Here is a 26,486-nt window from a genome sequence, read left to right on the forward strand (position 1 = left end):
AAACACACATATTCAGGCTTTTTAGCATCCACGAAGCCCTCGGGCTATTTCATATAAATGTGCTCATCTAACTCACCATGCAAGAAGTTTTTACATCCATTTGTTTTAATTCCCAATTAAAATGCGCAACTAATGCAAGCATAATACGAACAGTGGTAAATTTAACAACGGGAGCAAAAATTTCAGTATAGTCTATACCTTCCTTTCGCGTGAAACCTTTAGCAACAAGACGGGCCTTATACCTAATGGAGTCTACCTCATCCTTAACCTTAAACAGCCATTTGCAGTCTACCAAAGAGCAATTAGCAGGTTTAGGAACAAGAGTCCAAGTTTGGTTAACATGCAAAGAGTTCATTTCTTCTTTCATAGCATTTAACCATTCGGCTGATTTATCAGATTTTAGAGCATCCCTAAAAGTTTTAGGCTCATTGCTATCTATAGATTCAAACACATTGAAAACATGAGAAGCAAGATGAAAGCTATCAAAACGTTGTGGAGGCCTAGCATTTTCACGTCTAGGTCGATCTCTAGCAAGTTGATAATCAGACAAGTCATCCACATTAGGCAAGTCATGTTGAACATTTTGGTCATGCAAACTTTCAAGTATTTCAGATTCAATATCAGGCAGATTTTCAGTTTTAACAGTAGGCAACTCCACCTCATTTGGAGCAGCCTCTGAATTCACAGCATTATGCACAACAAGACAAGGAAAAACAGATTCATTAAAAATCACATCACGACTCATAGCAGTTTTATAGCCATGTTCCCCTTTAACCCAAAGTCTATAACCTTTAACCCCTTCGGGATAACCCAAGAAAACACATTTCATAGAACGAGGTTCAAGCTTATCACTTTTATGATGCATGAATGCAGCACAACCAATGATACGATCCGCACAAGCTCCAAGACAAAGAATTGGAAGAAGGGAAAGCGAGTGAGATTAATGGAGCCGTTCGTGATGGGATTCAAGAATAAGGCTTGAATCAGGCCTTTGAGGAATCCGTGGTTTGGAATTGGAAGAAAAGAAAGAGAAGAATTCGTTGGACAAGTTGAATTCCTGTCAACCGAGATTCTCCCCTATTCTGGCAGAGTTTACCATTCGGGTTATAACTCTCGCAGCTGAAGTCCATTTAAGCTGATTCAAAATGATTTGGAAAGCTAACTGAAAGATCTACAACTTTCATGTTTTGAGCGAAGAGATATTCGAAGTGGAACAGGGTCGAAATTGAGCCTTAATTGCATGCACGTGCACAGCCCAATGTCGCGAGTTAAGAAGGGTGATCGAGAAGTCGACTTGAAGATCAAGTTATCTAATTTATTTATGCACGTTTTTAATTTAGTATTTATTATGTTTTTATTATTTTAGAGTCTTTTATGGTTAGGATTTGCTTATTTACAAGTTTCCTTATTATAGTTTAGGTAGGAGTATTTTTCCTTGTGAAAAAAGAGTCTTCTCAGACCTTATAAATAGGTTGCCAATTTGGCTTATTTTAGAGGACGAATTTTAATGAATATTTGAGTATTTTGAGATTTAATTCTCCTTCGCTGTTCTACATCATTCTTCGGGAATTTACAAGTGGATTCTTGTAATTAGCGCCATAATATTGGTTTCTGGTTCTTTATAACCACGGGGTCAATATTCCACCTTGATAATAATGGTTTCTAGCTCTTTATAGCTATGGGGTCATTATTCCGTGCTTCCGCCAAACTTGAATCTTTGTTTTTTGGTGTTTCGATTTTGCTTCCGCATAGGGTATTAGGGTCTCGTAACAAGTTCTATGGGGTTCGTATCAGTTGGTAACCAGAGCCAACATCCAAAACAGGTTTCACATATCTTTATTTTTTGTTGTGTCTTCTAGTATATCTCATCTTTTCTTGAGTTGTGTTGTTTAGAGTCTTCGTAAAAAAAAAAAAAGTATACAAAAAATTCGAATATTTATTTTTTGTTTAGATTTCTTTTCAGCCAAGTTAGGGTTTGTTCGTGTCAAAAAAAAAAAAAGTCGAATTTTGTTCTTGTTTAGAGTTCCTTACAGCCCAAGTTAGGGTTTATTAGTGTCAAAAAAAAAAAAAAGGAATTGTTTTGATCATGTCTGAGAAGGCCGGTTATAAAGGAGAAAGAATTGAGCAGCGTAGGATGTCGCCAATGGATAAACGCTTCGAGGAAATCCAAGATCGGATGGAAGGAATTATTACCCAACTAAAGGAACTACGCAAAGATCAACATGTTCGAGGGCCATACGTACGACGTGATGCTCACCAACCAGTTGTACCTTATCCTGATAAAGAGGTAGATTGTTATGGAAATTTTGGTGTGAATGCTACAAAATCAAGGAGGGAAAGTATGAGACGAGGGTCCAAATTGGAAACATCGAGCCGAGGCAATTTTGGTGGAGAAAGATATGGCGTATATCAAAACTTCAGGTCTATCAAGTTGACAATACCATCTTTCCAAGGTAAGAGTGATCCTGATGCATACATTCAATGGGAAAGAAAGCTTGAGCTCGTATTCGATTGTCATTATTATTCCGAAAAGAAGAAGGTGAAGCTCGCCGTCCAAGCGTTCATTGACTATGCAATTACTTGGTGGGACCAATTTGTCTTACCTAGGCAGCGTTGTGGCGAACCACCAATTGAAGATTGGGAGTCCATGAAGGCATCTATGAGAAGGAGGTTCGTTCCTTCCCATTATTATAGGGAATTGAAGATGCAAAGCTTGAGGCAAGTTACTACATCAGAAGAACGGAGTTCGCCGAGGTGGGAATCGCAAAGGAGTTCTCCAGCCAGCATGGTGAGAGAATCGTTGCAAAAGCCTAAAAGAGAGAAATCAAAAACCGAGCAGCAATTCAAGACTAAGAGAGGAGAGTGTCCAAGCAAGCAATTCGTGAACTTGTGGTCCAACATTGAGGATGCTACAAAGGAGAAAAAGATTATTTACGTGTCACCACCTCAAAGGAATGATAGCATTGAAATTCCCATGGAGGAAAATGTTCTAGACATCATGGAAAGCATTGGTGTAAAAATTGAAGGGATGCAAGACGATATTGTTGAGTTGCAGCCCGAGGAGGATGAAAAGTGCAAAACCACCCCACCACTTGAAGAAAAAGAAGGTTCGGATTCGAGGACGAATCCTTTTGAAGAGGTGGAGAATGATATGATCCAGCCATGCATCGAGGTTAATGCCGAGCTGACCAAAGTGCAGACTCTTAGTGTGAATGTTGATGAGATGGCGGTGCCTAGAGAGATTCTTCAATCATTCTCTATACGGAGGTTGAACGCATTGGAACTTCGAGCTACAAAATATCCATGTTCATACACATTTCAATGGCTGCTAGATAGTGTGTTTGGCGATGTGGTGCAGAGATGTGTACGTTCGCTACCAAACAGAGAGATCGATCTTGTTTACACTCCTTGTGATATTTGTCCGGATTCGACACTACAAGAAAAACAAGTTTTAACAACATTATTTTAACAACACGCACACAAGATGTGTTGTCAATGTAGATAATTAACAACATTCTTGGTCGGCATCTTGTTGTTAATAGCAAATCAAAGTAATTTACAACACGCCGCTCTTGCAGCTTGTTAAAACAACTTACAACAAGACAAAATTCGTGTTGTAGAAAAAATATTAAATTTTCTAAATTTTATTAGATACGACAAATTGCGCCGCGACTTGTCGTTTCTTTTGTTCATTATATTGAAAAGACGGGCTCCTTAGGTCAAGAGTTCGAAACTCTCTACCCCCAATTGTAGGTTATTCCTTAAAAAAAAAAAAAAGGCCCACGACTCTAATCTTCAAATAGGTCGTGCCCCTACAAATCGATCTTACGATTCATCAATTTTCTTCTTTTCCTTTCTCTGGAGAAGGGTTTTCAATTGAACAGAAGGGGTTTCATCTCCCCATTGAAGAAGAAGAAGAACACGTTACCCATAAGGCGTTTCATCTCGCCATTGAAGAAGAAGAACACGGTACCTTTTTTTCCCCTCCCAATCGTCAATTTTACTTGTCTAAAAACCCTAACTTGGGGATTTTTTTTCTTCTTCAAACATTAATTGAATATCAATCTCTTGAATCTCATTCTTTTGTATGGATATATGTTTTAGGATTACTGATACTCCATGGAATTTATTTTTAAAGGTTCATCAATTTCCCTCTTTTTTCTATGACATTATAAGATTTTCAATTGAAGACAAGGCACTTCATCTTTCCTTGGGAAGAAGAATAACACGGTAATTTTATCTTCCCCTCTCCCAATTGTTAATTTTATTTTTGTAAGAACCCTAACTTGGGGGATTTTTTTATTCTTCTTAAAATTGTAGTAAGTATCAATCTCATATATATCTCTTCTTTTTGTGAACAGTGGATATATGATTTAAGACTAGTGATAAATTCCATGGAATTTATTTTTACTAATTCACTATTTTTTTATTGGTCTTGGTATCTCTTTGATGAGGTAAATATAATCTTCCCAATTTCTTGAATATATATTTTGATGTTTTATACGCTAGTATATCTATTTCGTGAATTTGTTATATGACTAATAAACATTTTTCCTACTGAATTATTTGCTAACACATATTCATAGAGAATTAGCCAACTAAACAAATAGATGTTGTTAAATCTGAAACAATTAGCTCGTTCAGTTCTTTTTACATATTATGCAGCACAAAAAGTGGAACCACTGTAAATTTACATTATGAAGTTGTGACGCAGTAGAAAGGAGGAATGAGGAAGCATGCACCAGTGTTTATGTTCATTTTAGTAGATTTTTTTTCCTCATAATCGACAATTTCGTAGTTTAATCATTCTTGAGTATATGGCTTACGTGATTCTGGTTTTGTTAGTAGAGTTGATGCCGAATTCGAAAATTACTACTTCAGTTATAGCAATGGGGTAAGTATTATAGTACATAAACTTTTGATCTTCATCAAACATAATTTTGCTCATCAATCTAAAAATCTTATAATCATTTATTTCTGAAATTGTGTATGCAGGTGTGAACAGAGAGACCATCTCTTGCATCATTGCTTATGGTCTAAGTGTTGCAGCTAGGCGAAAACACAAGATAAGAACTTCTCTTTGTCTCTCTCTCTTGTTTGTGGATTCCTTTACTTATTAATTTTATTTTTCTTTCAATACTAGGGTGTTGAACAAGTTAGCAAAAAATCCAAAGATTTTTATTCATGACATGGAGGTTGGCATAGATGTCATGTGTTAGATAGAGAGGTTGGCATCAATGTCCTGTACAAGGGCTCTTAATCAAACAAAATGTACGTTTGTTTTCTTGTTCTTTGATTTTTTTTTTTTCGGTTGAGGAAGGCTTGACACTAGTGTAGATGAGTTTATTACTGGTGAGAATGATGTAGAATTTATTATAATGTATAATTATTTTAATGAAATGATATTTTTTCTATTTTTATGGATACAATTATTATTTAAATTATTGTATTTCAAATAATTTTTTTTCTTTTTTTTTTTTTGTGAAAATAAGTAAAAACTACAACATGCATATAATGATGTTAAAACTCTATTACAAGAAGCACAGGTGTGTGGTGGTAATACGTACAAGCCACAACGTGCGTGCGAATCTTGTAAATGCTATAGCGCAACATATGGTGCATCTTGTTGAAATGCAGTTCACCACTTACATCGCACGTTGTTATTATCCCATCATTTTTAACAACATGTTGGTCCACCACGTGCGTCTGTACGTTGTCGAAATGGTTAGACAACATGCATCGTGTGTTGTTAAAAGGACTTTTTCTTGTAGTGCGAGGACGAATCCTTTTAAAGAGGGGGAGAATGATACGATCCGCACAAGCTCCAAGACAAAGAATTGGAAGAAGGGAAAGCGAGTGAGATTAATGGAGCCGTTCGTGTTGGGATTCAAGAATAAAGGCTTGAATCAGGCCTTTGAGGAGTCCGTGGTTTGGAATTGGAAGAAAAGAAAGAGAAGAATTCGTTGGACAAGTTGAATTCCTGTCATCCGAGATTCTCGCCTATTGTGGCAGAGTTTACCATTCGGGTTATAACTCTCGCAGCTGAAGTCCATTTAAGCTGATTCAAAATGATTCGGAAAGCTAACTGAAAGATCTACAACTTTCATGTTTTGAGCAAAGAGATATTCGAAGTGGAACAGGGTCGAAATTGAGCTTTAATTGCATGCACGTGCACAGCCCAATGTCGCGAGTTAAGAAGGGTGATCGAGAAGTCGACTTGAAGATCAAGTTATCTAATTTATTTATGCACGTTTTTAATTTAGTATTTATTATGTTTTTATTATTTTAGAGTCTTTTATGGTTAGGATTTGCTTATTTACAAGTTTTCTTATTATAGTTTAGGTAGGAGTCCTTTTCCTTGTGAAAAATGAGTCTTTTTAGACCTTATAAATAGGTATTTTAGAGGACGAATTTTAATGAATATTTGAGTATTTTGAGAGTTAATTCTCCTTCGCTGTTCTACAGCATTCTTCGGGAATTTACAAGTGGATTCTTGTAATTAGCGCCATAATATTGGTTTCTGGTTCTTTATAACCACGGGGTCAATATTCCACCTTGATAATAATGGTTTCTAGCTCTTTATAGCTATGGGGTCATTATTCCGTGCTTCCGCCAAACTTGAATCTTTGTTTTTGGGTGTTTCGATCTTGCTTCCGCATAGGGTATTAGGGTCTCGTAACAAGTTCTACGGGGTTCGTATCAACCAAAAACACGTAAGTTGGACAAATCAACCTTTTTACCCGACCAAACACATTCAGGCAAATCACCATTTAAAGGCACAGAGGGAGATCTATTAATCAAGTAGGTGGCAGTCAAAACAGCCTCACCCCAAAACATGGATGGTAAACCCGAAGTGGCGAGCATGGCTCGAACCCTTTCTAAAAGAGTTCGATTCATGCGTTCAACCACCCCGTTTTGCTGAGGGGAGTAAGGAACAATTTTGTACCTTTTAATACCAAATTCAGAGCACATAGCATCCATTTCTTGATTACAAAATTCTGTACCATTATCTGTCCTAAGGGTTTTTATCCGTTTTCTTGTTTGGTTCTCAATATAAACTTTCCATGTTTGAACTTATCAACAACATCAGATTTTTGTTTCAACAGGAAGACAAACACCTTACGAGAGAAATCATCAATTATGGACAGAAAGTAACGGTTCCCACCATGTGTAGGAACACTGGCAAGACCCCACACATCAGCATGTACATACTCAAGAATATCAGAACATTTAGAGGGATTGGGGGAAGGGGATGGTTGAAAAGAAACACGAGTTTGCTTTCCAACGATGCAGGAGTCACACATAGTAACCTCAGACACTTTATCATTGCCCAAAAAATGATTTTTATGCAGAATGATGAGACCTTTATTACTAATATGACCTAGTCTATTATGCCACATAATAGAATGATCACTTTGGACAGCATTCACAGAAGCAGGTGATTCAGAATGACATACATACATGTTTTGCATTCTTATGGCCTTAAAACATAGTAGATTACCCCTCATAATTTTCATGCAACCATTACTCCAACCACCATGAAACCCATCATCTTCTAAGATAGCACATGAAATCAGATTTTCATTCAAATTAGGAACATGCCGCACATTTTGCAAAGTTAACACATAACCAGTTTCAAACTTTAAGCAAACAGTTCCAATTCCATGAACTTGGCGTTTTGTGCCATCAGCCATAGTCACATTGCAATTATTCAATGATTCATAGTGTGAGAAAACATGTTTCATAGGGGTCATATGATGTGAGCATGCAGAATCTAAAAGCCAATCATTTTCACCAAGAGATGATAGCACAGAATTCACACAAGCATGTTCACCAACCATAAACACATCACCAAGATTATTATCAGAAATATGATTAGCATGCTGATCATTAGAGTACTTATTAGGCTTAGTAAAATTTTGAGCATAGTGACCAGGTTCACCACAATTATAGCACTTACGATTACTTACACGAGTTTTCGACTTACTCCTGCCCCTGCCCTTTTTCTTTTGAAAATTGTTTTGATAAGAACCATTTTGAGAAATATTTTGGTTAGTGGAGGAGGGCTTATTTGAAAATCAGTTTTGCTACCTTCCTCTCACAAAGTTCACCTCACCAAAACTCTTATTGCTTTTGTTAACTCTCAAATCCAGTTCTTTACTTTTTAAACCGTTTATGACAGTGTCAAGAGAAATATTATCCCTGCCATACTTAATAGCAGATTTTAAATCGTTGTAAGAATCAGAGATTGCATTTAACAAAACAATGGGAGTATAGTTATCAATGTTTTTGTCTCCCGTCAGTTTAATATCCTGAACTAATCTGGTAAACTGATCTATGTTCTCATCAATATCTTTGGTTTGATCCAATTTGAATCTAAAAAACTTTTCGAGTAAAAACAATTTTGAGGGCAGAGAAGTTTCAGTGTATAGCTCGTCTAATTTTCCCCACAAACCTTTGGCAGAATCATTGTAAGAATCAGGGATTGCATTTAACAAAACAATGGGAGTATAGTTATCAATGTTTTTGTCTCCCGTGAGTTTAATATCCTGAACTAATCTGGTAAACTGATCTATGTTCTCATCAATATCTTTGGTTAGATCCAATTTGAATCTAAAAAACTTTTCGAGTAAAAACAATTTTGAGGGCAGAGAAGTTTCAGTGTATAGCTCGTCTAATTTTCCCCACAAACCTTTGGCAGAATCATGCATACCTACCTTTCTAATCACAGAGTCAGAAAGATCCAATATAATGGCAGAGTAAGCAAGTTCATCAAGTTCTATTTTCTTAGAAGCACTAGTTTCAGCAGCATAAGATTCATCAATAGCCACATAGCATCTTTGTTGAATTAACACACCTTTCATTTTCTGTTTCCAAATAGAAAAATCACCCTTACCATCAAAAGGAGCCATAGAATAGACAGACATTGCAGCCATACAAATTTCAGGAAAAGCAAGATGTTAGACCAATTTTTCACAATAGTCCAAAATTGGGACAGGTGCATATGCAACAAGGATAGGCAATCTTGGAGACCCTCCCTCACAGGATTCCAGGGCACTTGCGGTCCGGTCAAGTGAGGTCGAGAATCCAAGTTATACCACCCTTTAATATTTATATATATAAGTGAGCAGATTATACATGCAACGGAAGAACAAGATTCACACAGAAACAAGAGTGGCACACAGACCACAACAGAAAACACACAGTGTGGCACACAGACCACGAATCACACAAAGTGGCTCACAGTCCACAGAATCAAAAAATTAAGGCAGTACCAATCACAGCAGAAAATTAAATCCCAACCATAGGGGGTTTAGGGTACAATACCTGAGCGGAATCCGGTTGGATTTCCGTACGCCCTATTTGAACGAGCACCACCCAACTTGACGAAGCTCTGGTACCACTGTTGGGTGGTCGTTCAAATAGCGATTAAATTACAGACCATAAAGAAAAATAACAAATGATACAAGAATTTGAATACCTATGGGAGTAGGGGTATTAGGAATAGAGATTATATCTATAAATAAATAAAATGAAAGTGAAACAGAGAAATGAACAAATCTTGACAGATCCCTAGATCTGTATTGAGAAGTGGTTGACAACGGCTACGGCTCAATCCTCCGATCCCGTGTCCACGTCCAAGGCCCAGTGGTGGCAGCTCCACTTCCGGTGTCAGATTTCCTTCCTCACAAGCCTTGCAGCCAGAATACCCTCGCAGTCTCAGTCCCAACCCAACCCACGAAGGATATGGTTTCCCACAGTGTATAAAACCCAGATCATATTTTTCCCTCACTCACGAAGACTTCGATTTTGCTCACAACAGAGCAATCGAAAACCAGAAGGAAGAAATAAGGGTTGTATCACTCGTATCACCTCATCTCTCAATGTGTCAAGGATATATAGGCTCAGAGACGAGATATCGAAGGCAAGAATCATTGAAGACTTGATTCTTGCCATGGATCTCGGAGAGCAGATCGGAGAAGATAGGAAAGAAGAGAGGCAGCGGCGGATAGAGAGAGAGAAGAGAGATTAGGGTTTGAGACTTAGCTGGAGAAGGAGAGAGTATATAAGTGAGGGATGAACGGTCTAGATCGAATCCCGTCATTCAACGGTCAAGATTACAAGCTGCATGGGCTTAAGTGAGAATGGGCCGACTCCTTGGAAATGGGCCGCCAGGTGGGTCATATGGCTTGGGCCCGATAAGACATTTGGGCCCCCATATTAAACTAACAATTACTCTTGCAAGACCAAATTTAAAAAAAAATGAAAACGCAATTGAAAAACGAGAGGGAAGAAAGAAGAGGACCACTTGCAGATTCGCCGCTGCGCCGTCACCATCGTCGATGAAGTCGACCACCGCCTTGTAAAATTTCGACACACTGGTGTCAAAATTTTCACTACATTTCGACAATAAGTTGTTTTCAATTATTTGCACTTTTTTCGACATTTGTGTGTCAATATTTTGTTCAAAATTCGACATCAATGTGTCAATTTTTAGCAATTAAAACGACATGTTGGCGCCGATTTTTTCAAAAACTGAAAAATTCGACTCTATAATGTCGTTTTTAAAGCTAAATATCGACTTGTAAACGTGGAATTTTTGTATACGGGAAATTATTTACGAAAAACGAGAAAAACGATCACAAAATTTAAAAAAATATAATATTTCTTATCCCATTGTGTTCTTCGACCTTACAATCATCCATGTTGATGTCTTGTGTGTCCATAAGGTCCTCCTTTACAAGTTTTAGTAAGATTTGAGGGTTTTGTTTGAAGAGGGTTTTTTGAGAATATGAAATAGTTTTTTTCTTTTTGAGAAAATGTGTAGAATGAGTGTGAAGAAGAAGATGTTTGGTTTTGTTGGTGAAGAAGAATGGTCATTTTTCATATCTTTTTTTTTTTTTGGTATTGCAATAGCAATTAGGCATTTTTTGAATTAATAATATCAAAATTAATATTGGGGCTATATTTGTAATTTTCAATCTTGCTATTAGTAAATTTATCTATATTTTGGTCTTGTATGAAGTAAGGTCTTGCCCTTAGAAATTTTGAGATTGCAAATAGGTGCAGCCGCCAAAAAAATTGATGTGAAGAATCTTTAAAATGTTGGGACAAATAAAATGTGGATATTCATTCTCGGTAATAGAAATCGACATGACAGATTATGGTAGGTAGCTGGGAGAGATGGCAATTCCAGTATTTTATCTTCCGGAACAAGGTATGAGTAGTCGTTTGACTGAGGAGTTGTGTATATTACTGAGAAACAACCGCGTGAAATCAAAAATATTGTTTAATCATTTGAGAAAATATAATACGAAGACAATAACGTCCTTAAAATATATCTACAATGAACTTGAAAAGATGAAAAAAGAGGAAATGAGGAAGAAAACACCAATAGTCAATAGTCTAATCATTTCCTCGTGATTTTCGTAGTACTCTGCTTCGATTGTTGATTTCAGTAACCTTGCCCAATGTCCACGCTATAACAAAAGACAATGGTTTCTAACTATAAACCTCATCGCATTTGCCTCAACGCTTTTGTTTACAAGAAAACATTGGACTAATAAATTGTTGCATTTTGGTAACACACTAAGAGGTATTTAATGTTTGAATTATGTTGAATTTTTTTGTCAGAGCTATTAATGCTCTGCATGATCTGCTTGATTTAGGAATTGAACTTCAACTGAATCAGATTAGAGTGGACTTTTTCGTAATCCAACACAAGCAACGTATCCCGCATTTTAAGGTTGAATATGCAATGTCACACATAAGACACATGATTTGTTCGATGATGAGCTCGATACACCGACTTTACAAGATCCAGATAGTTGTACCCAAGTTCTTAATGTTACCCTTAAGAATTCCGTGTGTGTGCCAAATTGTGAGAAAAATCCAGGAACGAGACACGTTTATAGATTTGGAGTTACATCCATTATGGAGTGACATGCATGTTGAAAAACCGGAACTACTCGAATCACAACCTGGTCGTCGATTGGCAATGGAAATCCAGATTCGCAAATTGGTAGTTAAATTGGAAGAAAAGGATTGCATGACTCAAAAATAATTGTAGAATACATGAGTAACACTATCAACCATGGCACAATCCACTTGGTCGAGTCTGTATTTGTTAAATTGAAAGGACGATCGAAGAATAGCGCGACGAAGAAAAATAAATTTGTATTGGAATACCCACATTTCCCTGTGGAAGACACAAAAAATAAATCGTCTTCGGGTTTGAGGGGTCAAAAATTTGCTTCTATTGGAACCCCTCAATCGAAAGTGACTGGTCGTGGTCGTGGTTAATTAACTGGTGAATTTGCTATCAATTTGATTCCTCTTATGGCTCCGACTGGACAACTTGATCTCTATTCTTACATCCTAGCATTTGTGGCATGACATATTTTGTCTTATATTAATGTCTCCGCATATGAAAATTGCGGGTACATATGTGTTGCTCGGGTACATATGTATTGTACAAGCTATGTATGAAGATCAAGACAGATGAACTTGGTTGTTGAGTTGTATAAACGCTTTGCTACGTACGTGGGTATGTACGCCAATGATGAAGAAGGATAGAAAGCAATGACCCGACATATTTTTATAGTTCTTTGGGTAGAGATAGCTTTACGTGGCATTTTTATATTTTTTGTTCGTGTCAGTAGGTGACCGGCAAGCCAACTTGAGGTTGTGGTATTTCCCCTACTAGTATGAAACAATCTATTTTGTATTACTCAAATTCACATTTTGGCATTCTATATTTGTAGTTCCATAGATATAGTCTTAACGAGTTACTGTATTACTTTGAATTGGTCTAGTAGAATCGTGAGATAATTTATTATAAGTAATATAACTGTTAAACCAGTTCATAGTCCATGGGTTACGCCAATAATGAGGATATCGGCTTCTCCCTTTCGAGACTAGCACTTACTGTATGTGTACTGCGTCTCATTAGTCATCAATGTTGTGTCATCGGCATTCTTGAGTGGGTCATCATATAGATGAGTTCATTGAAATCCCTCGCATTAGAAATCTCTAAGTGGTTCCCAATTATTCAGTAAAGGTTTCGATGGTATAGTTGTTCACTATTAATCCTTAAGACCAAGACATCACTGTGGCTTCACTAAAGGAACAGTTGTATCGTGACTTGTCCTTGAGTATCATCAAAGACTGCTCCAAGGGTCAATGTCTGTGCAGTCTGAAATCTAGTGTGACATTTGTGTATTGTAGTAGGGGGTTCACGCAGTGATAAGTCATTGAATGCCATGTGTGTTCTATCGGTTTATAATCTATGAAATCTCTGGCCAGAGTTGATAGTGGGGTTATTATAGAAAAAATATATTATCTATGTCACACACAAACGAATAATATTACTTAGAACGTTCGCACAATCATCAAACTAATAAGAGTTCTCGGTAGACCAATGTCTACTATTTGATCGGGGCATATGCGTTGAAGGGATCGTATTGTATGTTAACAATATCACACGACGCTTGCTGGCACTTCATTTGTATCTAGGAAGTCATGATGTGTAGTTGCTAGATTCGTGAGCATTCCCTGATTTGATCGGTGGTTAAGTTAAAATGATTTTTATCTTAATAAGAGACTATAAGGACAAGTTCGTCGAAGAACAATGTGTTGTTCGAATCACAAAGAGATGTGAGCCCACGGCTAGCATACACTTGAACCATTGAGGGTCACACTTCTCGTGTACTAGAGATCCTTGAATACAACGAGCTAAGATTAAGTTGTTAATCTTTGCATAATTGGAGGTCAACAAGATTGGATCTAAGGTTCTTAATTGTTGATTATAGATTGGAAGAAATAAAGAAAGATATCTGCGGAAATTTAGTAAACTTTCTAAATTGAGAATTTTTCCCGATTTAGCAGGTGCACTGAATTAGAAGTTTCCAATTTTAGAAATTGGAATATTTCAAGTAGCACTCATATTGAAAAGAATTTTATGCTCGTCGTAAATATGTAATCGTTACATTTTTTCGAGCAGTCGTTTGTTAGAAACGAAGCATGCAGAGTGTGTCGGGAATCATGCACGTGTACGCAGCGGAAAATAAAAATTTTATATGAAAAACGTTTTAACATATAAACACATACATAATATAGCAATTAATGCGTACCTTATTGCTTCCAGCGCAAATTAAGATATACATAAATATTGTTAATTTGCTATCGATAAAACACATGACATGCTGCAAATATCATCATATTATTAATCATATTAATTAATACATTAAATACAAATGGATCCGAATTTACCTCTTGAAGCGTGAGACAAACTTCCGGATTCGAAGCAAACTGCCACGGAAACCAATCCATCTAGTCGGGAGAAGCGGCGGCAGAGCGATGGCGTCGGACGCGCGGGGCAGCGGTTGCGCGAGCGCGGTGTCTTCAGGTGGCGCGTGGGGCGGCGGGGTAGCGACGATCTGACTCCTACGTCTTCCTCCTCTCGAATTTCACCTCCTATACCGAAGTATACAATTACGTGGCACTGGACACGCAAAAGTTAGAGCAAATGGAAGAAAAAGACAAAGGAACAAGCTACCAATTATGGTGGCGACGCATGGGGGTGACTTCCTCGAAGAACAACATAACGACCCTGCATATTCCACTTGCAAAAATTTCAAAATCATTTCCCCAAACATCTGGGAGTATGATCTTTCTCAAGCCCTCTATTTCCCATAATTTTATAAGAACAGTCCATTTTCTGAGATAAAATTCAATTATTGAAAATATTTGCAATTACGAAAATAAAATCAAATTAGAAGAGAGAATCTCTAAACATCTTTGGTATTGTGCACGAAGTCGAGCATAACTTTCTCATCCGGACTCCAAATCAACTGGTTTCGGCAGAATTAGAAAGCTATTTCTGCTTGCCACCATTCTGGTCTAACGGCAAATTTCCAAATTCGGACTCGAACATGGTCAAAATTGGATTCCAAAAGCGATCAAGAAAATACGTACTACAGTTTGAGGACATGAAAGCGCATCAAGAAACGTGCACAAAAACACTCGCTAGAAAAGATACGCACATAAGTAAAAGTACAAAAGCACGCACAAAAATACTCACGCAAAAGTGCATTCGCAAAAAGAATCATAAAAACACAAACTACAATCCTAGGACATTAATACAAAGCAACAAACGTGCACAAGCACACTCGCTCAAATGGACATGCACAAACGTACATGTAAAAACACATGCGCAAAAGTGCATTTGCAACAACGTTCTTAAAAACACGAACTACAATAATAGGACTTTAATACGCACAACAAACAACAACAAAAACACTAGATAAAAAAGATACAGTGGAGTGTAGAAATAAAACTCTAGGTTTACGTTTATGTGGATTTTTTTTTTGTATAAATTTATATTTCTTTTTTAATTGGTGGATTTGGTATCTTATAGGTACAAATCGAAAATTAGGTGTCCAGGAAGCAAAAATGATCAAAGAGTAAGATAAGAGTTGCAATTAGGAAAATAGAATCAAATTAGAAGAGAGAATCCCTCAACATCTTTGGTATTGTCCACGAAGTCGAGCATAACTTTCTCATCCGGACTCCAAATCAACTGGTTCATGCGCCATTAGAAAGCTATTTCAGCTGGCCACAATTCTTGTTTAACGACAAATTTCAAAATTCGGACTCGAACATGGTCAAAATTGGATTCCAAAAGCGATCATGAAAATACGTACTACAGTTCTAGGACATGAATGCGCATCAAGAAACGTGCACAAAAACACTCGCTAGAAAAGATACACACATAAGTAAAAGTACAAAAGCATGCACAAAAGTACTCACGCAAAAGTGCATTCGCAAAAAGGATCATGAAAACACAAACTACAATCCTAGGACATTTATACAAATCAACAAACGTGCACAAGCACACTCGCTCAAATGGACATGCACAAACGTACATGTAAAAAAATATGCGCAAAAGTGCATTCGCAACAACGTTCTTAAAAATAGGAACTACAATACTAGGCCTTTAATACGCATCAACAAACAACACCAAAAACACTAGATAAAAAAGATACAGTGGAGTGTAGAAATAAAACTCTATGTTTACGTTTACGTGGAATTTTTTTTGGATTTTTTTATATTTCTGTTTTAATTGGTGGATTTGGTATCTTATAGGTACAAATCGAAAACTATGTGTCTAGGAAGCAAAAATGATCAAAGAGTGAGTAAAGAGTTGCAATTAGGAAAATAAAATCAAATTAGAAGTGAGAATCCCTCAAAATCTTTGGTAGTGTCCACGAAGTCGAGCATAAATTTCTCATCCGAACTCCAAATCAACTGGTTCCGGCGGCATTAGAAAGCTATTTCAGCTTGCTTCAATTCCTGTCTAAAGGCAAATTTCCAAATCCGTACTCGTACATGGTCAAAATTGGATTCCAAAAGCGATCATGAAACTAAGTACTACAGTTCGAGGACATTAATGCGCATCAAGAAACGTGCACAAAATTACTCGCTAGAAAAGATACGCACATAAGTAAACGTACAACAGCATGCACAAAAGTACTCACGCAAAAGTGCGTTCGCAAAAAGGATCATGGAAACACAAACTACAATCCTAGGACATTAATACAAATCAACAAACACGCACAAGCACACTCGCTCAAATGGACATGCACAAACGTACATGTAAAAAAACATGCGCAAAAGTGCATTCGCAACAACGTTCTTAAAAACACGAACTACAATACTAGGACTTTAATACGCATCAACAAACAACAGCAAAAACACTAGATAAAAAAGATACAATGGAGTGTAGAAATAAAACTCTACGTTTACGTTTACGTGGATTTTTTTTCGGATTAATTTATATTTCTGTTTTAATTGGTGGATTTTGTATCTTATATGTACAAATCGAAAACTAGGTGTCTAGGAAGCAAAAACGATCGAAGAGTAAGAAAACAGTTGCAATTAGGAAAATAAAATCAAATTAGAAGTGAGAATCCCTCAACATCTTTGGTAGTGTCCACGAAGTCGAGAATAAATTTCTCATCCGGACTCCAAATCAACTTGTTTCGGCGGAATTAGAAAGCTATTTCAGCTGGCTACAATTCCTGTCTAAAGGCAAATTTCCAAATTCGGACTCGAACATGGTCAAAATTAGATTCCAAAAGCGATCATGAAAATGCGTACTACAGTTCAAGGACGTAAATGCGCATCATGAAACGTGCACAAAAACACTCGCTAGAAAAGATACGCACATAAGTAAAAGTACAACAGCATGCACAAAAGTACTCACGCAAAAGTGCATTCGCAAAAAGGATCATGAAAACAAAAACTACAATCCTAGGACATTAATACAAATCAACAAACATGCACAAGCACACTCGCTCAAATGGACATGCACAAACGTACATGTAAAAAAACATGCGCAAAAGTGCATTCGCAACAACGTTCTTAAAAACACGAACTACAATACTAGGACATTAATATGCATCAACAAACAGCAAAAACACTAGATAAAAAACATACAGTAGAGTGTAGAAATAAAACTCTACGTTTATGTTTACGTGGATTTTTTTTTGTATTTATTTATATTTCCGTTTTAATTGGTGGATTTGGTATCTTATAGGTACAAATCGAAAACTAGGTGTCCAGGAAGCAAAAATGATCAAAGGGTAAGAAAAGAGTTGCAATTAGGAAAATAAAATCAAATTAGAAGAGAGAATCCCACAACATCTTTGGTAGTGTCCACGAAGTCGAGCATAACTTTCTCATCCGGACACCAAATCAACTGGTTCCGGTGGCATTAAAAAGCTATTTCAACTGGCTAAAATTCCTATCTAACCGCAAATTTCCAAATTCGAACTCGAACATGGTAAAAATTGGATTCCAAAAGCGATCATGAAAATACGTACTACAGTTCGAGGACACGAATGCGCATCAAGAAACGTGCACAAAAACACTCGATGGAAAAGATACGCACATAAGTAAAAGTACACCAGCATGCACAAAAGTACTCAAGCAAAAGTGGATTCGCAAAAAGGATCATGAAAACACAAACTACAATCCTAGGATATTTATACAAATCAACAAACGTGCACAAGCACACTCGCTCAAATGGACATGCACAAACGTACATGTAAAAAAATATGCGCAAAAGTGAATTCGCAACAACGTTCTTAAAAACAGGAACTACAATACTAGGACTTTAATACGCATCAACAAACAACACCAAAAACACTACATAAAAAAGATACAGTGGAGTGTAGAAAATAAAACTCTAAACGTGGATTTTTTTTCTGGATTACTGTTTTAATTTGTGGATAAAGTATGTTATAGGTACAAATCAAAAATTTGGTGTCCTGGAAGCAAAAATGATCAAAGAGTAAGAAAAGAGTTGCAATTAAGAAAATAAAATCAAATTAGAAGAGAGAATCCCTCAACATCTTTGGCAGTGTCCACGAAATCGAGCATAACTCTCTCATCCGGACTCCAAATCACCTGGTTCTGGCGGCATTAGAAAGCTATTTCAGTGGGCAACAGTATTTGTCCCACGGCAAATTTCCAAATTCGGACTCGAACATGGTCAAAATTGGATACCTAAAGCGATCATGAAAATACGTACTACAATTCAACGACATGAATGCGCATCAAGAAATGTGCACAAAAACACTCGCTAGAAAAGATACGCACATAAGTAAAAGTACAAAAGCATGCACAAAAGTAGTCAAGCAAAAGTGCATTCGCAAAAAGGATTAGGAATACACAAACTACAATCCTGAAAATGAATACAAATCAACAAACATGCACAAACGCTCTCGCTCAAATGAACATGCACAAACGTACATGTAAAAACCATGCGCAAACGTGCATTCGCAACAACGTTCTTAAAAACACGAACTGCAATACTAGGACTTTCATACGCAAAAACACTAGATGAAAAATATAGAGTGGAGTGTAGAAATAATACTCTACGTTTACGTTTACGTGGATTTTTGTTTGGATTAATTTATATTTTTGTTTCAATTGGTGGATATGGTATCTTATAGGTACAAATAAAAAATTAGGTATCCCGGAAGCAAAAATGATCAAAGAGTAAGACAAGAGTTGCAATTAAGAAAACAAAATCAAATTAGAATAGAGAATCCCTCAACATCTTTGGCCGTGTCCACGAAGTCGAGCATAACTCTCTCATCCGGACTCCAAACCACCTGGTTCCGGCGGCTTTAGAAAGCTATTTCAGTGGGCTACAATTTCTGTCTCATGGCAAATTTCCAAATTCGGACTCGAACATGGTCAAAATTGGATACCAAAAGCGATCATGAAAATACGTACTACAATTCAAGGACATGAATGCGCATCAAGAAACGTGCACAAAAACACTGGCTAGAAAAGATGCGCACATAAGCAAAACAACAAAAGCATACACAAAAGTACTCAGGCAAAAGTGCATTCGCAAAAGGGAACAGCAAAACACAAACAACAATCCTAGGACATGAATACAAATCATCAATATGGATACCTTCCTTGTAAATTCAATTTCCCTAAAAAAAGAATTTCCAGAATACAACTATCACTAGCCTTAATTTTCCTTGAAAAATTAGATATGAACCAATGAAATGATCATAATTCTCCGATACAATAACGCGAGACTCTGACGCCGGAGATTTTTTAGTTAGAAAATCAGCGGTGGGGGGTGCGTTAAGAAAGAGCGGCGGCGGATGCTGCTTCGTCGGAAAAGAGATCTGAACGTTTCCTTGTTACTAGACTAGGTGAACCAATGGTAGCTATGAAGATACGACGGCTATGGATCCGTCAATTTTGGTAGAGAAGATATACATGTCGATTTTAGTGCGAATGATTCAAGAGAAAGAAAAGAAAAGAGAAACAGAAAGAGACGTACTAGGTAAGAAAGAGGGGGAGAGAGAAAGTGAATGAGAGAAAAAAAGAAAAAAAAAAAAGATACGTAAAATATAAAAGGAGGGGGAGGAGAGAGAAAGAAAAGGATGGTTGAGAAGAGAGATGGGGAATAGAGAGAAAGAGCGGGAGAAAAAGGACAAAACTAGAATAATAAACACGTGAGGGGGTCTCACAATTCCTAATGTTAATTTTAGATTTCTTTACAAATGGTTAATATTAAAATGCGCCTGGACTCTATTATTTTGTGTATTGAGGGGGTTATCCCTCATTTTCCCTATATTCAAAGTACCCTCCCATGTTTTGTTTTTTAAACTGCGTTTGATACGATCCTGACAAGCTCCAAGACGAAGAATTGGAAGAAGAGAAAGCGAGTGAGATTAATGGAGCCGTTCGTGTTGGAATTGACGAATAAATGCTTGATACGGGGCTTTGAAGAGTCCTTATTGAGGAATTGGAAGAAAAGGAAGAGAATAATTTGCTGGACAAATCAAATTCCATGCTTCTGAGATTCTCACCTATCTCTGGCAGTTTTACCATTCGGGTTATACCTATCTCATAAGACATCCAATTGAAGTGATTCCAATCTCTATGGAAGCCAACTGGAATTTCTACAACTTTTAAGTTTGGCACGAAGAGAGATTAGAAGTGTAAAATTGTCTTAATCGAGCTTGTTGTGCATGCACGTGCACAGCCAAATTTCCACTTTGAGTTTAGAAGGGTGGTCGAGAAGTCGTTTTGATGTTCAAGTTATTTAATTTAATTAAGCACGTTTTTATTTTAGGATTTATTATTATTTTTAATTATTTTAGAGTTATTTAAAGTTAGGATTTCTTTATTTATTAGTTTCCAGTTTAGGTAGAAGTCATCTTTCTTGTGAAAAAAGAGTATTTTTAGCACTTATAAATAGGTTGTCAATTTGGCTTATTTCAATTGACGAATTTTGATGAATAAACTGATATTATTCTCTTTAGTTCTTTAAAAACTTTTCGAACATATCGAAGGATTCCGTGCGTTCATCTTGACTTATCAATCAATCTTTCACAACTGATTGTGTCGTCTTCACATACCAAGGTTGTTGTCTCTTTATAGGCAACGGGTCACGGTTCCACCCCTTTGATTCTTTTATTTTTGGATATTTCGATCTTGCTTCCGCATAAGGCATTTGGATCTCGTAATAAGTTTTACGCGGTTCGTATCAGTGTTGCTGCACAACTTTAATTATTTCTCTGAGTTTATTGCAATTACTATCCCTGTGAAAATCGCAACTGCATGTTTCCCCCCTGTCATAAAAAAATTAGCAAATACCCCCCTGTCTAGTGCTAGTGATGGAGGAACAGCAACTGATACTGAGGAGACCTTGAATATTCTACTTTAATTGTTTTTATAAACAATATTTGTTTTTGTTTAGTTTTTATTTTTCCCTCTGAACTTTTAGGATTGCACTTTTGTTGATTTATGTCTGTTGAATTGTGTTGGACTATCTTTGCTGAATTTGTTTTTGAATTGATCTTTCAATATTTTTATTTGCTATATTTATTATCAAATTCAGGGGGAGTTCAAGCAATGACTCAGGGGGAGTTAAACTAAAATTTAGTTTTGATCAGAAAGTTAAAAAGGGGGAGTTTGAAACACGTGGATTTACTTAGTGGGCTAAGTAGTGCTTAGTGGGTTAAATTGTGGATATTATTTTAACTACTAAACTAACCCACTAACCCATGTTCTTGAGTGCTCTTGTAGTTGGTTTTCTTGCAGATCATGGGCTGAGGAGTGGAAGCTTGGAATGTCTATAAATACCGACTTCAAGACTCAAGAAAATTAAGGATTCGAAGAAACAAAAACCGAGAGCTGAAAATAATTCATGAGAATTTTAGTGTGTTTCTAGAATCTGTTGTACGTACTCCTCACGAGTACATTCTTTGAAATCTAGAAATTTTAGTATTTATCTTTTTGTTTCTAGATTTGATTGTAAGAATGATCAAGCTAGTGATTCATTCATAAGGAAGAAGTTTTTGTACTTCTTCTCTTTGTATTCTTGTAATATTGTTTTTAATATAATTTTTACGTCCTTTGAAGGACAAGTTCACAAGTTTTTACTTGTGAACATTTTTAATCTGAGTACTGCTTTTATATTTCCGCTGCATGTCTATACAAATGTCATAACACTTTATATAACATCTCTGTATTAAACGAATTCGGGACCATAAATTCTTTCATTCCCCATTGAAATCGCCACCACCACCACCACCTCCGGCAGTCACCTCTTCACGCCGCCACCTCCACCGGCCCCACCTCTTTCCTTCCACAACATGTCTCCTCCACTCTTCTTGCCGCAGACACCGGTCCACCGCCAACTTCACCTCGCTGCCGCCTCCCATTCCACCTCCCACTTTCACCAGAATTTTCTCCTCTCTTCCGTCGCCTACGGCAGCGAGGAGCTGCAGAAATTGAGCGGCTGGTGAGCTTTGTCGAAACTCGGAAGTGAGTTTGTGGCGCCCCACAAACCCGATTATACCGTGAGAGAGTGGTGTATATGGCGCACAGAGTGGTGGCGATTTGGTGTCCCCTTCCGTGGACTATGGTGGGAACTGTGGTGGTTTTGTTTAAGAATATTAAATATTAATTATTTTTTTTTGAATTTATTACTTTATTAAAAAAAAGGGAAAAGAAGAAAAGAAAAAAGAAAAAAGAAAAAGAAAAAAAGAAGTTGGGGGCAATTTTGTCATTTCCTGCAACAAAAGGAAGAAAAATCGCAGAAACCGCGCGTGAGACACACGATTTGCGATGAGGGGGGTTTTCGCCTTTGACTAATAAATACAGAGGGTATTTGCTAATTTTTTTATGATAGGGGGAACATGCAGTTGCGATTTTCACATGGGTAGTAAATGCAATAAACTCTTATTTCTCTTTATTGGCTTAATATCTTTGCACATTGTTTTAGTTCAGTACTTTTCACTTATAGTAGTAAACATTTCAAGCACTTGGGACGGAGGGTTTAAGAGAAATAAATTTTTAAAGCCGACCTACAAAATCTGTCCGAACTACCAAATTTGTCTGAATTTGCTTGTTGTAGTCATTGTAATTAGATTAATAGTCATTCATGCAATTTACTATAAAAATGGTTAACTGAATGTTGTACCGTGGAATATGGACACTTTTCCTCTAGTTTTAAAATAATAATTTCTATCTAACTTTGTATTAACAATAATTATTTTACAAAGTCTTCTGCTGAAATTAATGGAAATACTAAATAAGTTTATTTGGAACGGTTGTTTCACGCAAAAACAAGAAAACATTAAAAAAAAAAAACATAGCATAAAATTAATAGTTGTTTCATTTTGAAAATGACAATAAAACACTTGTAAACGTATATGGTCGGTATTAATGTCGTCTAGCATCCTTCGGACTCGTTGCAATTAACAACCACGTTTACGAGGTTTCCACATCCTGCAACTAGCCTGCATCTCCTAATAACCGGGAACCTTCAGTGCTCGAAAATATGGGAAGTACTCGTAAATGCAACACTGCAAGTAATTCATATATTAATTAAAAATACTAAAATAAAAATACTAAAAATAACTACCGCTCAAACCCAACTATAGATAGAAATGGGCGAGAACTGTTGCACCCCAAGCATACTCCCCGACAATCTAGAGCTGAAGTACTAATTCATCAAGTAATCATGAAATATCTGATTGCGACCTCAACCCAAGTAATCGTGAAATATCTGAAATACACTTGAGTGTTAAGTTGGTTAATATCCAAAAGCTCCGCAAGTTGCAGCTGACACTGCTCTCTCCGTCTGCCGCAAAATCACAGTCTACTAATAGCACATCGAAACGCAAACCCAAGATCATCAGCTGAACATCGTGGAATGTGATCGTCATCTCGTCCCGCGGCATGTGTAAACTCTTCATCAAGTGTTGCCACCTCTCAACATACGCCATAAGAATCCCATCATCCACATAGAGTACGTGGAAATGTTGTAAGTTGTCAAGGAGAGAGGCCTCCAGCAGCTCAACCTAGTCCTCGCCCATAGGGCCGATGTGCACTCTGAGCCGATCAAGGGTAAGGTTCCGTAAGGAAGTAATCCTGGACTCACGTCGTCCCTCAGAGCGCTCCTACACAATTACAATTTAAAAACATATAAAATAAAAATATATTGAAAAAATAAGATAAATTTACAAATTCATACCAAATGTGGGTGGCAATATGTGATTTAAAACTCATAATCAAATCAAGCTCTATCGGACCGCCTGGTATCGACTATCTAACAAAATAGAACCCGACATAATATCTAAATCATGTTTAGAACGACGACTACCAGGATCAGCGAGACCGGGACCATGACTGAGAAACCCACGACCGGATCCCGCTTCAATCGGATACTCCATCTCTAGCTGAATATCCGTCCAAACACACATCATCACGAATGAATGCATATGGATCAACGAGTTCATCGCCATCATTGTCCTCGTACGGGATGTGAGAAGATCCACCTACATCTCTCGAAGGACCTACTACACCTCTCGAAGTACCAACTACATCAGACACTCTCTGATTGGCTCTCCTATACCGACCAAATGCAGTCATAGGATGACGGGCTAGCCGACCGCCCACAATCTGGGTCTTCCGTGGAGGTCGGATATTGATTGTAGGAAGCTTTTCATTTCTCTTTACTTTTCCCTTTCCGGATCAACCATAAGCCTCTTCCCCTTATCTCCTCCCACGATTTGTACAAAAAATAGTTAAAGACAATTTAAAACAAATTCCAATGAAAAAAACTTCTTTAAAAAAAAATAATTATCTGCGGTTTGGTGCTATACAGCACGAAATCGTTAAAAAAATGAAGTTTCGTGTTGTAGAGCACAAAACTATCAAAAACATTGGCAGTATCGTGCTCTACAACACGAAACCCATGATGTGTCAGAAGATATGGATGTTTCATGCTTTTCAATTCGAAGTTTTTTTTTTTTTGGGGGGGGGGGGGGGGCGGCGCGTGTTCCGTGCTCTAAAGCACACGCCTACCTTTTGACACCAAGAATTACTCGTGTCTTTTTGTGCATGTTTCTTTGTGTATTCCTTGCTAGTCTTATATGCGGTGCTCTTGAACATTTTTTAGCATGTGCTTTGTGCAGTACTTTTGTGCATTGTTTGCTACATATTTTTTGTATATGTTTGTCTTGTGCAAGTGTTTTGGTGAATGTTTCTATATGCGTATTTATGTGTTCGTATTGTAGTGCATGATTTTGTGAGCATTTTTGTGCATTTACTTTTGTGCATGGTCATGTGCGCATATTTTTGTGCAAGTTTTTTTGTACGAGTGTGTGGTGCATGTTGCTCTATTCATTTCATGTTCTAATAATGCAGTGCATGTTTTCATGAGCATTTTTTTTACGAATATTTTTAAGCATTGCTTTGTATGTGTATTTTGGGCAGTTGTTTTTGTGCACTCGTGACTAGCACAAAGTTCACGGAACAATTTGTATTCTAATATTTAGAACAAGCCCATGATTATTTAAGTCTTGCCAAATCTATTGATGCGCTATCTCAAAAAATTCTTCGACTTCGAACAATTTGAGAGTTAAACTTACATTTTATTTCATAGATGGAAATGATCATCAACGTAATTCTGAACTTCGTCCAGATGCATGATGAATGAAAGATATATAAAGGTGACCAAGTAAATATGTTGTTCCAATAAGATTGTTATACAAGAACAGTTGCAAGACAATTGTGTCATTCCTTTACTTAACACTCCCACCCATACATCCTTGCAGCTATGTTTTTTTTTTTCTGTTATTTTCTTTTTTCAGTAAAACATGTCATCCAACAACCCAAGTCCCTGCATTTTGCACCAATGCCTACACGATACTAGAATAATGCGTTGTAGCAGTCAAGTAACTAAAAGAACTCAATTAAAAGGAAAACCGACTTGATTTTTAAAATGCTCATTTACATGAACCAACGTTTATCAATTCAGAGATCAAAAGATACGCGAGATACAATTAACTGGTATGAGTCAATTAGCTAGCTTCTGAATTGACATTTCCTTGAGGGACCGAGCCAACCTATGAAATACTTTGAGGTTGTGCCCTGTTTTATCCTGCAAATTCAACATTCAACGTCAAACACACAGAATGAGAAGAGTGTGAAGTGAATCAACAATAGAAAGAATATACAAATAAACATTTCAAATTATTAATCAGGTCTCAAATAAAAATCTCAGGGCAGAAGAGAAAACACTTTTCCTAGAAAGCTGAAGAAACAATCTCAGCCATCTAGAAAGCTGAAGTAATTCTTGTTACATTATGTTATTCACTTTCGTGTATATTATATGAACCTCTGTATGTAATGTAAATACATTGTATTCGCACCTTCTAACATATACACCAACTACTAATCAGGGGCAAGAACACCATGTAATTTTGCAAAGAAGGGTAAAATAATTAAGGGTACGTTTGCATGGAAGCATTTGAAGGAGGAATTTTCAATCCACGATAACAAATCCATTTAGTCATTTGACAAGATTTCAAATCCATAGCTCTCATTTTAGGTTGTTTTTTTAAATAATTGTGGTGAATTTCAAATATTTCCCG

At 36.9% G+C, this 26,486-nt stretch overlaps 1 protein-coding gene and 2 long non-coding RNA genes across 4 annotated transcripts in view; 1 reads left to right on the forward strand and 2 right to left on the reverse strand.

Moving 5' to 3' along the window:
* Nucleotides 1–3,827: 3,827 nt before the first annotated feature.
* Nucleotides 3,828–5,418, forward strand: LOC105957308 (uncharacterized). Of its 2 annotated transcripts, none has more exons than XR_016033834.1 (4): nucleotides 3,828–3,969; nucleotides 4,177–4,230; nucleotides 4,846–4,894; nucleotides 4,996–5,418. It is a non-coding gene; the product is annotated as an uncharacterized LOC105957308 (long non-coding RNA). The 2 variants fall into 2 exon arrangements; XR_001172746.2 differs by having other exon boundaries at nucleotides 4,849–4,894; nucleotides 4,996–5,084.
* Nucleotides 5,419–23,406: 17,988 nt separating this feature from the next.
* Nucleotides 23,407–24,742, reverse strand: LOC148767473 (uncharacterized). Its single transcript, XR_016033850.1, has 2 exons — nucleotides 24,083–24,742; nucleotides 23,407–24,008 (listed from the first exon to the last, which is right to left on the reverse strand). It is a non-coding gene; the product is annotated as an uncharacterized LOC148767473 (long non-coding RNA).
* A 775-nt stretch (nucleotides 24,743–25,517) lies between these two features.
* EMB3142 (nuclear pore complex protein (DUF3414)) overlaps nucleotides 25,518–26,486 on the reverse strand; it is a 30,671-nt gene continuing 29,702 nt past the window's right edge. The window contains exon 45 of the mRNA XM_012990985.2: nucleotides 25,518–25,993. Coding sequence (XP_012846439.2) covers nucleotides 25,910–25,993 — 84 coding nt within the window. The 3' untranslated portion in view covers nucleotides 25,518–25,909. The remainder of the gene's footprint in view (nucleotides 25,994–26,486) is intronic.

The sequence above is a fragment of the Erythranthe guttata genome, chromosome 10 (genome assembly GCF_056151865.1).
Source record: "Erythranthe guttata isolate IM_541 chromosome 10, IM_541, whole genome shotgun sequence".
Lineage (NCBI taxonomy): Eukaryota > Viridiplantae > Streptophyta > Magnoliopsida > Lamiales > Phrymaceae > Erythranthe > Erythranthe guttata.